Here is a 14,472-nt window from a genome sequence, read left to right on the forward strand (position 1 = left end):
GCCTCTCAGTATCTGTATTGCAATCCATAATGCCCCAAAGTAGAGAGAGAATGTGGGGGAAATTGACTGCCATGGAGGCAGGGGAAGGGGTGGAAAGGGGGGCTATACTGGGGACATTGATGGTGGGGAATGTGCACTGGTGGAGAGATGGGTGTTTGATCATTGTATGAGTGAAACTCAAACATGAAAGACTGTAACTTTATCTCATGGTGATTCAATTTAAAAAAAAAAAAAAAAAAGAGTACCAGCCTCGGGAGGGCCTGTCAAAGGCCTCTTGTTCCTGCCATCCAGGAGGGTCCTTGGAGCCTATTGCTGAAGCCAGGGGGGCAAGGCCAAGTCTTCAATCATCATGAACATCTGCAGACACAAAAATCCACAGGCATTCTCAGCAAACCTTCCCCGTGGGCCCCTGAGTGCCAAGAATAGTTGACAGTGTTTCACTGCCCCTGTGGCAAGACAAACCCAACGAAACCTTTTCATGTAAAGGCTTTTTTATTAGGAACCAGGGGAATGAGCTGCTTATTCCTCTCGAACAGTCTAAAGCAGATCACCAGGCCCGGGATGGAGGGGTGGTCGAAGGTGCCTTCATGGGGCCTGGAAGGAAAGGTCGGCAGGAACTGGCGCTCGCCAAAGCGCCAGCGGCCCGGGGTGGTGGTGGTGGGAGCCCCCCACCTTCCTTCCAGCTCCACTTGAGGATGGAGCATGCCGGGAGACAGAGCAGGTGGCTGGAGTGAGCGGGCTGCAGCCTGGTGTCCGAGCCCCCCTGGCTTCATCGGCACCCCCTCACTTGCCGGCTCTCCACTCTTCCTGCCGTTTGGTGATGATGTACTTGAAGAACTCATACACGGACCACGCGATGGCCGTGGAGGGGATCTGGTAAATGACTCTCGCCTGAACCCCTCGGAAGTAGGCGGTGAGCCCGCCCACTTGGTACACCGTCCTGAAGGCACTCGCCATGCCTGTGATGTTGGAGTTCCACGCCAGGGATTCCTGCGTGTTGAGCAAGGTTTTGCAAACGTCCAGCGGGGTGGTGGCGGCGGCGGCCACGGCGCCGGCGCAGGCTCCCGAGAGCACGTGGGAGCTGGGGTTGTACCGTCTCTGGGGGTTAAAGTGCTCCTGCAGGAACTCGTAAGTCATGAAGTGGATGGCTTGGAAGGGCACGTTCATGGTCAGCTGCGTGGTGTAGCTGCGGTAAAAGGCGCCGGCCCCTTCGTTCTGCCACACGGCCCGCACACAGTCCTTCACCCGATGGTAGGGGGAGTTGTACATTTGCATCCTCTGCTTGACCACTGGTCATCCACGCCGTCGACCAGGAAGGAGGAGACGGCGACAGTCACCGAAGGGAAGTGTCCGGGTTCAAGCAGGCCAGTCAAGGGAATGGGGGACAGAGAGGGAGAAAGGATGTGAGCTCTCGGTTAAGGTTGTGAACAGCCCCTGCTAAGGTTGGGGCTGGCTTTTTTGAGGAGTGGATAGAGCAGAACAGGTTGGTAATGAAATTTAATTTTTTTTTTTTTGGCTTTGGGGCCGTACCTGGTGATGCTCAGGTTGCTGGGGATCAAACCCGAGCCGGCTACAAGCAAGGCAAAAAAGGACCTTGCCTGCTGTACTAGCGCTGCAGCCCCCGGTAATTAAAAAAAAAAAATTATAGGCTTGTGCCAGAGAGAGCTCAATGGGCCGAGCACGTGCTTTGCACAGGGAACGCCTGGGTTCCAGCCCTGGCATCAGAAGTTCCCCCAGTGGCATCTGGAGCTTAATCCTGAGCACAGAGGCCGGAGAATCCCTCAGCGCTGTTGAATGCAGCCCCCAAAGGAACAACGGATCTACTTCCGAGAAGGTAGGATTTCTTGAAATCTAGTCCTAGTTACACCAGTCGTGTCTACGTTGGTAGGCACTCTACTTTCCTTGAAATATGTGCTGATTGGGGGCACAGTGGGTAGGGCGTTTGCCTTGCACGTGGCCGACCCGGGTTTGATTCCCAGCATCCCATATGGTCCCCTGAGCACCGCCAGGAGTAACTCCTGTGCATTGCCAGGTGTGACCCAAAAAAGCAAAAAAAGAAATACGTGCTGATCTATTGTTATTCTCTGGTCCTCTCCCACCTCCCAAGACAAGAGATTACTTGGTGGCCTTGGTGGCAGAGGAATGAGCCCGTAGCCCTCCCAGACCAACCTCATCCTGTCCCAGGGATACAGGATGCAGTGTGGTACCCGAGTGCGAGAACGCTGTGCTTAGTTTCCAAGCATCTCTATCTCCCAAGTACAAGCCTGGCTGCAGGGTATCAGCTGCAGTTTTGCTGTCCCTTTCCAGGCCCTGCCTGGCAAAAAGTGGGGCCCCTGCGAGTCATACGGCAACAATGTTTCCCCCTTCAGGGGTCCTTCTCTCCTCCCGAAAGCCACGTTCTAAGCGCAGCGCAGGGACTGGGCCCTACAGTGTCTCCTTTTATGCTGATCTCAGGCCACCGCAGGGAGTGGCCCGCACCCAGCCATGCTTCCTGGTTACTCTGGACCTAGTGCTCAGGGGAAACATGTGGTGGCAGGGATCAAACCTGGGGAGGCTCCTGCGAGCACAGCACGGGCTCCAGACCACGAAGCCATCTCCCTAGACCCAGGCCCCATTTTTTTTTCAATGTCAAAATCCATCTTCCCTTCTTAGAAGAAAAGCGAAAGCAACTACTGCTACGCTTTCGGATGAAAGTCGAGCTGCCTGGCAGGGGATTTCAAAGCCGGTCCAGGGAGCAAGCAAGTGGTGAGTCAGAGCTCAGCCAGGCTCCCCAAGGGGCGCCTCCAAAAATCCCGTCGCGGAGGGAGGGAGCACCCTCTAGTGGTCAGCCTGGCAGCGCTGCCCAAGGCCCTGGTTAGAGGGGCCGGCCGGCTTCCTCCCAGCAGGCCAGAACTGGGAGGGAAAACCCGGACACGGAGCAGCCTGCAGAGGGTAAGGCGGAGGAATCGTTACCTTCTGCTGGATTCATGGCTGCATCATGGAGCAACGTGGCCACACAGCCGGCTGCACCTGCGGAGGAAAAACAACTGCCACATGTAAGGCCACGCGAGGGCGGCCGAGTCGCTGTAGCCGCCACGGGAGGGAGTGCTGAGTGCCCCTCCAGAGAGAAGCCCGATGAAACCCAGCCCTGCTCCCAGGGGCCAGGAAGAGTCCACGTGGCCAGGAAGGGTCCAGGGGGTGGTAGCTGCTTTGGATACAGGGGAGGGGGGCATGGGGGACACTTCCTGTTTGCCTGTTTAAAGAAGACAGGTTGGGGTTGGAGGGACAGCAGAGGGTGCCTTGCAGCAGAGGGCTTGCCTCACAGATGGCCGGCCCGAGTTAGACCCCGGGCCTACCATACGATCCCCTGATTAGGCATCGCCAGGAGTAAGTCCTGAGTACTGCCAGGTGTGACCCCAAAACTAACTGACTAAATAAGATCTCCAGGGGGAGGCGCTGATTTTTTTCTTTCCTGGAACATGGGCTTCAGGCCAGATGGGTTTGGGGAGCCTTTGTTCTCGAGCTTTCCTGCAGATTCAGAAACACCCTCTTCCCCCCACCCCACCCCCACAATCTGCTCCTCACCCCAGTTCTGCCCTCCCTTCCCTTCCTCCCTTCCTTCCACAACCACCCCCATCTCTCTGGTTGCCCTGACCGGAAGTCCCGGGGCCTTGACCTCTCGCTGAGGCCCTGTCCTGCCCTCGACCACATGAGCTGCCTGCCCCTGGGCCTCAGGGATCCCGAAAAGGTGAAGCGGAGATCTGGGGCTCTGTGAGTGTCCTCCTCGGGCCAGCGGGGCCACCACCAATCCTGTACCGGTAAGCAGGACACTGCCTGGCTGTCACTGGTAGGGTGGGGGGGAGGAGGGGGAAGGGGTGCGGGGGAGAGTTTAGACTATGGCTCCACATTCCCCGGGGTGTTGGCAGATGCTGTCAGGGAGAAGATGAGTCAGTCGAGCTGGTAAGGAAGGGAGGAATCATAACCTACTGTCGAGGTGCCCCAAGAGACAGGAGGGGTGGAAGCAGGTGTGAGCACATCGGGTCTAGAAGTCCCTCCCCTACAATCCGGCCACCCCCCAGTCCTGAGACCGGAAAGCAATTGACAGCAGCAAAGCCCAGAGTTGGGGAAGTTGGGGGTGGGGGGGCACCAGGAAGGCTCAATACCATTGGCAACATGGCTGTTGCCCCCAGGATGGATTCTATCACTCAGTGTCTTTTTTAACTTTTCGTAGCAGGCAAAATAGAGGGCATGGGCCGGCCCAGCCCCCGTGGCGGTGACGTTCAGCCCCCGCATGGGCCTCCACAGGCCCTCGGTTCGTATAATCCTCCAGAGGGCCTCCAGCACGTTGCGGTACCGAGCTGCCGGGTCAGGCTGGAGGCTCTGCATCCGGGTCTAAAACGACAGGGGAAGAAAGCGCAAGGTCAGTGGCGGGAGCTTCTTGCCCAATCTTGGCACCCGGGCTTTGGGCCTTGGGCAGACATTTCCGCAGGGGACCGTGGCAGTGTGCGGGTCTGGGCACTGGAATCCGGCCTGGCTTCCTCCCCAGCTCACATTCTGTTTTTCCAAGTACCAAGTCTTGTTTTTTTATTATTATTATTATTTTTTTTTTTTTCTTGAACCAGCTATAACTCTAAGATGTAACGGTGTTTTCCAGGAATGTTAGGCGTCCTCAGGGTCCTGGTCCAAAATGATAACTGAGCCCCATCAACGAATATCAAGTGTGTGTTTTAGAAGTTGTTTCACGCCTAAAACTCAGAATACTTTACAAAACATATTCTAAAGTCAAAGACTTCCTTTTCACAACATACTTTAGGCACTATAGCACTGTCCTATAGCACTGTTCTCCCGTTGTTCATCGATTTGCTCGAGTGGGCCCAGTAACGTCTCCATCGTGAGACTTCTGTTACTGTGTTTGGCATATCAAATACATCACAGGTCGCTTGCCATGCTTTGCCGTGGGGGTGAGTTATGAGAAGTCATAACCTGAATTTTTCAGACTATCATGGCGGCTGGATGTCTAAATTGTTAAGTCTTGGCCAAAGCAGCATTCCTATTAGACGCTACTCCAAGTTTAGGAGAAAGTTAGTTTACCTGAAAGTAGGAAGGTGGAAACCAATCTAGTATCTAAGATTAAGGGGCTTCTAGATTTCTTTGCTATACTGATCAGATTCCAAAATGCATCTGTAAATAAAATCAGTATCAGTGAAACTTAAATCTTTGGAATCTCAAGGACTCAGTGACTGGAATAAAAAGCCTATGATTCGTGTGATATCCCAGGGCAAAGCTGAATGAAATTTGGAAGATGAACCTTATTTGTGAATTTCAATCTAGTGTTTATATCTCCTCAGGGGCTATAAAACCCATCGGAGGAGTTACTCAGAGATTTTACTGCATATGGTTATTAATACAAACAAATAGGATCTGATGGCTCAACAACTCTGTTTTTTTCATGTTTGAAACCGGTCTTGTTGGGGCAGGAATGTGGCTCCGTGGCAGAATACTGAACTCTGCATGGAGGCCTGGGGCTTGAGACCTGCCACCACACAGCCCCTCCAAACTGCTCGACTGGCCCCTGAGCACCCAGTTAGAAGTATCCCCTAAGCACCACTGAGTGTGGCCCCCAAAACAAAACAAAAGTTAAAACTGGTCTTGTAAAGAGAAAATAGTCTTCTGGGGCCAGAGAAAGAGAACAGGGGCTTGTCTTGCATGTGGCCTGCCCTGGACCGATTCCCAGCACTGCACATGGTCCCCTCGGGAGTGACGCAGGCGCAGACTCAGGAAGAATTCCTGGGCATTGCTGGTGTGAACCAGATACTGCTCCTCTCCATACCCCCCCCCCACCCCAAGTATATGGTTCTGCCAGAGTGAATGACAGTATCTGGGCAACCAAATATCTTTCAAAAAGGTCTGTTTTCAGTGGCCAGAGCAATAGTACCTTCAGGTAGGGTGCTTGCCTTGCACGCAACTGACCCGGGTTCAATCCCTAGCATCACATGTGGTCCCCTGAGCACAGCCCAAAACAAGAAAATAAAAAGCGATCCATTTCCAGAATTCTGGAATCCTTTCCCACACTGGAAACCTGGATTGTAAACATTTTTTCCTTTTCTTCCCTTGGGGGGCTCCCAGACAGGGCTCCCAGGATGACCCAGGGCAAACAGCTACACTGGTGAGGAAGCTCACAGCCTCATGTTGTCCAAGTCACCGGGTCATCATGCCCTGGTAGAACAGCTGTCAGGATCACCCAGCCTCAGCCTCTGCGGGGAGTGCTGGGGTTTGAACTTGCAGTACCAAACTGGCTGTGTAAGCACTTTAAACCACTGAGCCCCTGAATATTTTTCACACATCTAAATCCAACTCAAGGAAAACACACCCTTCTGGCAAGGGCTGGGGCAAAGTATGCCAAGTATAAAAATAAATGGGTTGGGGACAGAGAGCTAGTACAGAGGTTAAGGTACTTGCCTTACAACCCACCAACCCGCTCACCTGAGCACTGTCAGGTGTTCCTGAGCAGAGCTGGGAACAGGTGGGCGAGCGGGTATGTGCAACACACACACACACACACACACACACACACACACACACACTGAATAGCTCCCTAAATTTAATGGGTGAGTGGCTTTCAGAGAAAGATAAACTCTTAAGTATTTGAGTAACCTTCAATAAAAAAAAAAAAAAGGAGAAGAAGCAACATTTACTCTCTGTAAAGTCTTGGGTATGTCATTTCCATTCCTGGGCGTCAATGCTGTCACCTCGCTACAGAGTAAAGAGGGCTGGATCAGACCTGCAGAGCTCGTACCGCAGGTAAGACGGCTGCCCTGCATACAGCCAGTCTAGGTTTGATCCCTGGCACTGCATACAGTGCCCTAAGTGATCCTGAATGTAGAGCCGGCAGGAAGCCCTGAGCACAGCCGGGTGTGGCTCCCAGGGCTGAGCAGTTCGCTGTTCAAAGAGTCAACGCATATAAAAGCCCGGTACTTTATGAGATGCTGGAAATAAGGATTTTTATTGTATTCGAATATGATTCTCAGAAATATTCGTTTATGTCTTAGCATTTATAGAGCACGGCAGTGTTGGATGAGTCAGGGGACCGCTAATGGATACTTTTTGTTTTCACGTCAAGGTTCTCTGTGGCTATAGCAATCTGTATGTCCAGCTATTCCTGTGAAGGTCATGATGAAAGACAAGCACCCTTGCGAAAACTGCGTCTTGCGTGGCTCTTGAAAAACTGCTTCTGGGAGACTGTGCAGAAGGCTTGGAAACCAGAGACTTGACCCTGGGGTAAGTCCTGCCTACAACACTGGTCTGGTCCACAGCACTGTCAGGTGTAGCCAAGCCCACCTAAGTAAACCATGACTCTACCACTTAAACTCTATGACCTTGGGCAAGTTACTTACTTGCCTCCTTTTCTTCAATTGTAAAATAGTGAACAAGGCACCACTTCCTGAAACTGCATTTGAGTGTGAATTGTGTCAGTTACTAGAAAAAAAAAAATCAACTCCAATAAACCTAAAAGAGCATGTTCCCCCTTTCCTCATCTGCACTGCTCACAAAAAAAATGAGATGGCACTCGGCACAGCTGTTCGAGCAGTGCGTGAATGGAAGCCCAGTGCTGGGAAACAATGACCGTGGACTGAATACTTAGTACAGGCGACCGCCCACTATTTCAACTTCCTAATCGTCCACCGATGAATGAATGACCCCAGACAACCACATACACCTGGAGTTTAGAGAGGACTCACTGCCCCTTGCTCTTAATGTCTGAGATTAGGGCGATGCGGCTTCGCCACGAGAGCCAACCAGTGGAGACCCGGAAGTGCCAGTAAGAAATAGTCTCGGGCTGGAGTGCTAGCACAATGGGTAGGGCGTTTGCCTTGCATGCAGCCAACCTGGGTTCGATCCCCAGCATTCCATATGGTCCCCCGAGCACTGCCAGGAGTAATTCCTGAGTGCAGAACCAGGAGTAACTCCTGTGCATCGCTGGGTGTGACCCAAAAAGCAAAAACAACAACAACAACAAAATAGTCCCAAGCTCTTAAATTCTGGCTGCCAGAACCTGACCCTTAACGGGCAGACTGGTGCCCAGGAGAGGAAAAAGTGCGTTGATTTGGGTTCCAAGGTCCCTTATTATGACCATGAAAAAGCCGGCTGATTAACTGTGTCCTGACAAGGCTATGCTGACAGCCCATGGACCCGCTCAAGGATATTTTGCATCAACTTAAAGCTGGGGTAGGAGGGAGGAGGGGAGGGAGTGTGTGGGGGGGCACACCCAAGCCTGCATGAAGAGAAGCAAACATTGTGGTTGCTCTTTTAGGCTCCAGCCAGTCCCCAGACTTCGGGTACAAGTGGGTTGCTCTAGTTCCCCACCTCCTGCCCCGCAATAAGGGGGCAAGGAAGCACTTTCTAAAGGAAGAAGCTTGTGGGGCTGGAGCAGTAGCACAGCGGGTAGGGTGGTTACCTTGCACGCGGCTGACCTGGGTTCAATTCCCAGCATCCCATATGGTCCCTGAGCACTGGCAGGAGTAACTCCTGAGTGCAGAGCCAGGAATAACCCCTGTGCATCACCAGGTGTGACCCAAAAAGCAATAATAATAATAATAATGATAAAGAAAGAGGCTTGAATTTTACTTTCTGATCAGCACAGAAGTGTATGGCCTGCTTCCACTCTCTGTCAGTCTCACCAAGCTCTTTCTTTTGGTCATTTAAATACCAGCATTAATGGCAAATGGAAAGGATTCTGCTGAGATAGGTTTCTGTGTGTCTGAAGATGCCGGAGTATTTTTCCTCCAGATCAAATAACTAGTTCTTTAATGTGAGGCTTGGAGGCGTGACCTCAAGATCATATGACTAACTTATTAAAAAAAAAACACTAAAGTCCCAATGTTTATATAAATTAGTAAGAGCTGATCTTTAAAACGCTTGCCTTCGAAGGCTAGATGTGGCTTATCCCAGTCACACTGGGGTCACCCATAAAACAGTTCTGGAACTCCTCTTTCACGGGTATTCCCTGGATCGGATTCTCAGCCTGGAGGAAGTCAAATCAGCGGCCTGCATCCTGGCCCCTTCTTATCTTTGGGATAATTAAATCAGTGTTACCAATCAGCATTACTCATTTTGATTTCCCACCTTTCCCATCTTATTTGATTCTGAATGATGTTATTACTAAATCAACTCCACCTTGTCGGAGGACAAAGATTCACTACTTGTTTTTGGTTCTGGGTCACGCTCTGGTACTCGGGGCTCATTCCTGGCTCTGCACTCAGGGGTCACTCCTGGTGGGACTCAAGGGACTATATGGGGATGCTGGGGATCAAACCTGGGTCAGCCAAGCACAAGGCAAGTACTATTCCTCCAGCCCCCAAAATTTCCCTTTTAGTTGTTATTGTTTGGGGACTATACCCAGCTGTGCCAGGATTTAATCCTGGCTCTGTACTCAGGAATCATTCCTAGCAGGCTAGGGGGGACAATATGGGATGCTGGGATCAAACCCAGGTCAGCTGCACGTGCAAGGCAAGTGTCGTACAGGCTGTATGATCTCTCCAGCCCAGATTTGCCACGTTTAAGGGTGTGCACCCAAATATTCTAGAGGCATTTCTCATAAAAGAATTTATAAAAAAAATGTTGAAAGCAACAACATTACGCAACTATATGGTGTGAGGAAATAGCCCCAAAATTACTATATGGTATAAGAAAATACACTTAAATTACTATCTGATAGTACTATTTCTTGCATTTTTTTTTACACCATTAACTTCTGTTGCTCTGCTTTATTTGGTTTTCAGTTGACACCCTTCCTGAAACAAACTGCCTGAAATCTGTACTCACAGCCTTAAGCAGAGTGAGGTTACTCTGCACTGCACTAAGATATGAACGTTTGCCAGACATTCCACCTAGCCCCTATTACATAAACATCTGGATGTACTGATTCGTTTTGCTATCCCAATACTATCAGAGCATTAATCACCTTCTCCACCCCCCTCCCCAAGGATCTTACTGTTACCTTCTCTTCTCCCCACTTGACAAGGGTACTTAGAATTGCATCTACCTTAGCCAGGCGCATGTGCTAGTTTCGGTGGGCACTGACTGTCCTTGGTGGCGGTCATCTTGCAGTACTTCAAAATCCACCTACACCTACCAACTCCATGTCCTTCACAACGCTTAACGAGCACTCTCTTCCTTTGCTCCTCCACCGTTCCTAACAAAACCACGCAAAGGCACTAGACGCAGGAACAGACGGGCTGCACTCTCCACCTGCTATCTTCTCTGGAATCAGTTAAAATCGTGGGGAGAAAACCTAACACCAAAGACCGTTCGACAGCTCTCCTTCCCACAGCAAGGAGATGCGGGTCTCTGCCATCATCTCTTCCAACAGTCCCCAGGAGTCCACCGGCGGCTGGTTGGTCCCCGCGCTCAGGCAGGAGTGTCAGCACTTGGAAGCACCTGACTTCCGGTCCCCGCTCGTCGGCGTGGATGGCAAGTTATCCTTACCGTCAGGGGAATCGCGCCTGCCTGCCATCACTCTGCATCTTCTGCACGCTTCTACCGGCTCTCCAGTCTCACCCACCACGCTGCCCTTCTTTCCCCCGCTCCTTCCCGGCTCCCCGTTCACAGCTCAGGAAATAGGTGGGGTCTCAGTCTCCAAGCACAGGGAAACCGAAACCTGCTCCGGGACCCAGGACCTCCGAGTCCTCCCGGCTCGGCTTTAACCAGAGAGTCCTTTAAGGATGCCCGTCCCTGCTCCGTCCCCTCTAAGGGAGGACCCGGCAAGGAAGCTAGCTGGTCCACGCGCTCGCCCGGACCACACATCTCGGACCCCCGCTGAAGGTGCGCAGTCTTGAGTCTCAGGCACGTCCCCTGTGCAGAAGGTAGCACTGACCTGCGCCCCTCACCTCCCTCCCGGGGTGTGGGGTTTGGCGGGCACATTTCCACCGTGACACAGTCACGATCTCACCGAGGAAGTGGGTCCTGCAGCCTGAGCGCGATCGAGTCCCAGTCGGGACCCGGCTTGCACGGTGCATCAGCCGACCGTGCCGGGAGCTGCAGGCAACCAGGAAGGGGCCAAGCAGGGGTACCCGCCGGGATCCGGGCTCTGCACAGAACCCCCAGGAGTGGGCTCTGCCCCAGGAAAGGTTGGAAACTGGGTCCGGGGCTCACCTTGACGCAGTCGATGGGATACATCACGCAGTGCTCCAGGATCCCAGCCACGGCGCCCGCCACCATGTGCGTGGTGACAGTGGCTCCCGCCGGCAGCGCTTCGTAGTCCGGGCCGGAGTCCGGATCTTGCCGCACCGGGGGCCTGCAGGCCCCGGACTCCCCGCCGCCGGCCCCCCGGCCCACGCCCCGCTGCAGCCACCCGTCCAGCAGCGCCGACTCCCCGGGGCTCCGCCCCGGCCCAGCCGTCGGCCCTCCCGCCACACCGCCAGCACCCCGCCCCTCCAACTCCATCCACCCGGGCCAGCTGCGGCGCACACCCCCGCCGCCGCTGCCGCCGCCGCCGCCGCCGCCCCCCGGCCCCGTAGCGTCCGCCTCAGGCGCGGCCCAGAGAGCCCGGGGCCTCCGGCTCCCGCTTGGGCACCGTGGACACGCCCCTCAGTCGGCCATTGGTACATTTTCCACATCGGCACCGCCCTTTTGCTGACGTAGGACCGAGGCCTCTGTGCTATTGGTGAGGATTCCTGCCAATCTTCCGCCCAGCGGCGATGCTAAGCTAAGATGCCACCCCGTTTCCCCTTTGATCTTGGAAGCTTCTTGTTTATTGGCCACCGATTGGCTAGGAGATAAAATCAACCCACCCTCCGAGTTTTCTAGAGGGCGGGAGAAACTTAGGGTTGAATTTTGATAGGCTCGACCACTCTCGGTGCTTCGGCCGCAGTCATTGGCCCGCACCACGTCGGGATCCGATTGGTTGCTGCAAGAGCGCTCAAAGCCGTAGGGCCAGAGAGGCCAGATTTGGACCCGGGACCGGTACGGGTGGAGCTGCGGGTGCGGCAGGCGGTGATCGAGTTCGGGGGTGGGGAGCGGCGCCAGCCCTGCAAGGGCAAACCGCTCTGAGCTGCCGTTGGGACCCGCGCTCGAGCGCCCGACCCAAATCCCCGGAGGCGCGGGGTGCAGGCGGCCGCCCGGGCCCGAGAGCTCTGTTCCCGCGGGATCTCGGGCTGGCCGAAGGCGGAGCCAGCCCAGGGCGGGCATCCCCTGGCACTGCCCGCGGGGCTCCCCGAGGCACGAGGGGGGGGCGGGGTGGGAGCACCCGTTAGATTCCGGTGGGGCTGGAAGGTTGCCCTCGAGAGCTCGCGCAGCCCGGAGCGCGTCTCCCCCAGCGCGCAGTGCGCACCGGGTTTGCACGCAGAGTCACCGAGTTGCACGAACACTGTGGCCTTCAGAAGCCCTACGCCTGGCCCTGAGCTGGGGGGGGGGGGGGGGGGAGAGATAGAGAGAGAGGGAGAGGTGAAAACAGGGCGGGGATAATTGGAGAGGAAAGTCCTGCAGGTGGAGGGAGACCGGGCTGGTAACAGCACCCACGAACACACCGACCGCCTGCAGGGGTAGTCCGGACCTCTAGCCTGTCCCTGCTCTCTTGGCAGTGTTGAATCCCCGTCCCGGTAATAATTGCCTTTTGTGGTAAGACCGAGCCCTTTCCTGGGCCGCCTACTGCTAGGAGAACGATGATGTCCGCAGTCCCCAGCCCGGCTTGTGGGCCCTGACATTTCACGGGAATACCCGGGCCAGGTGGAAGAACTCGGGAACCCTTTGCGACCTGGATGGCTCCGGCTCCCTCCCTCCCGTGGGAGCGTGTCCACACATGCCTCCCCGCCTTCTGGGGCTCCGTCTTTCCTCCCCGGTTCACGGACACCGGGACGATGATGCAATCGCGAACTTTTCCATCTGTCCTTAGCTTTTACTCACACAGGAAGGTGATTTTCCTTGTTTCTCTAAGACGTTGTTTCTTGCGCCCTTTATTGGGCCTCTCTTTTTTTTTTGGTGGTAGGGAGGTGGTGGTTTCAGCTTTGAAAAAAGCTGACCTCTAGGTTTCCTTCTGCAGTGGTCATTGAACAACTCCCACTCCCCCAGGCAATCACAGAGTTTATGCGTTATTATCTTTTCCACGAGTTCGCAGTCCCTGAATATAACTGGTGGACCTCTGTTCATTAACCAGGTTACGGATCCTTCTACAGTATGTTGAACCTTCTTCAACTTTATGTCTCTTAAGAAGCGGCTAGGTGGGGGTTGGAGAGATACTAAAGCCGGTAGGACGTTTTCCTTGTTTCTGGCCCGCCAGATTCTATCCCCAGAATCTTATAGGGTCCCAGGAGCACCACCAGGGGGTAATTCCTGAGGGCATCGCTTGGTGTGACCCAGAAACCAAAGAAAAAAAAGAATAAAAGAAATGGCTAGGTCTCACAAAGAATCCATTCAGGTACACTCTGGTACTTATTTTTCAGAGAACTTGAGTGCCCAATACCTTAGAGATGCTCTATTCTGGTCTTAAGCCCTCATGTTTCCTCCTTTATCTAGTCCCTATTGACCTTCCTGAAACCTTTTCCCTAGTTTCAGGATCCACTCTTATCACCTCTACCTTTTGTTCCTGTCTCCTACCCTTCTCTTCCCACAGTGGTGACATTCCTAAAGGATTAGTGCATCTCACTGATCTGTACCTCCAAGAACTTGACTGTTCCAAAGAGGTATTTCCACTGGAGTCCTATCTAGATTGCTTTTTGTTGTTGGGCTTTTTGGGGGGTGGTGGTGTTTGTTTTGGATGGGGGAGGCACACCTGGTCTTGCTCAGGCCTTGTTCCTGGCTCTGCACTCAGGGATCACTCCTAGTGGGCTCTGAAAACTATGTGGGATGCTGGGAATTGAGCCCAGGTCAGTTGCATACAAAGCAAATGCCATACCAGCTATATCTCTCCAGTTCCTAGATCACTCTTACTGCATACTTTTTAAATTAAAATATTCATAAGGACTCTCCTGAGATAATGAGGACTAATTGTTGTCTTGTGGTATAGGACAGCCCTTGCTTTCATGGAGCTCACTTTAATGCAGGGAGGACAGTCAAATAGGAAAAATATCTGTTAGCCAGTGCCAAGTATTATGCTGTTAACCAAAATAGGGAGCTGTGGTAAAGTGATGGCTTGTATTTGTAGGGCCTGGAAGGCCCGAGATGACACTTGGCTAACGTTTGAGCAGTTCTGATAGATCAGACCCCAGGCTGACCTGAGGAGGGTGTTCTTGAAGAAACAGTAATTGTGATAATAAGATGAACACAGGTATTGCAGAAAGGTTGTGTGGTTGGAAAATGGTAAAGAGATAAGGAGGTAGAAAATGAGGTTAGAAAGAGGCAGAGTGTGAAGACTCTCATTTCTGATTTTAGTGTGTCTGCTCCAAACAACGTTTTCACCCAGTACTTAATTCCTTCGACATTTTCCTTTTTTGACAAATTTTCCTTTTCTGTTTGCCTAATCAGAAGAAGGGGAACTTCTTTGTCTGCCCTTTGAGAATA

The 14,472-nt window shown here is 53.1% G+C and overlaps 1 protein-coding gene and 1 long non-coding RNA gene across 2 annotated transcripts; one reads left to right on the forward strand and one right to left on the reverse strand.

Moving 5' to 3' along the window:
• Nucleotides 1-479: 479 nt before the first annotated feature.
• On the reverse strand, nt 480-11,436 carry SLC25A28 (solute carrier family 25 member 28). The gene is made up of 4 exons (XM_056120554.1): nt 11,131-11,436; nt 4,143-4,371; nt 2,953-3,009; nt 480-1,289 (listed from the first exon to the last, which is right to left on the reverse strand). The coding sequence occupies exons 1-4, from the start codon at nt 11,419-11,421 to the stop codon at nt 784-786; spliced, it is 1,083 nt and encodes a 360-aa protein (XP_055976529.1). The 5' UTR covers nt 11,422-11,436; the 3' UTR covers nt 480-783.
• LOC130029573 (uncharacterized) lies at nt 4,278-9,881 on the forward strand. Its single transcript, XR_008793371.1, has 3 exons — nt 4,278-4,399; nt 7,100-7,257; nt 9,759-9,881. It is a non-coding gene; the product is annotated as an uncharacterized LOC130029573 (long non-coding RNA).
• Nucleotides 11,437-14,472: the final 3,036 nt, after the last annotated feature.

Source organism: Sorex fumeus, unplaced genomic scaffold, assembly GCF_029834395.1.
Source record: "Sorex fumeus unplaced genomic scaffold, SorFum_2.1 ptg000043l, whole genome shotgun sequence".
Classification (NCBI taxonomy): Eukaryota; Metazoa; Chordata; class Mammalia; order Eulipotyphla; family Soricidae; genus Sorex; species Sorex fumeus.

Coding starts and splice junctions, on each gene's coding strand:
- SLC25A28 (XM_056120554.1), bottom strand. CDS start 11,421: ATGGAGTTGGAGGGGCGGGGTGCTGGCGGTGTGGCGGGAGGGCCGACG. Junction 4,372..11,130: donor ATCCCATCGACTGCGTCAAG/GTGAGCCCCGGA, acceptor CTGTCGTTTTAG/ACCCGGATGCAGAGCCTCCA. Junction 3,010..4,142: donor CAACAGCCATGTTGCCAATG/GTATTGAGCCTT, acceptor TTTCCTCCGCAG/GTGCAGCCGGCTGTGTGGCC.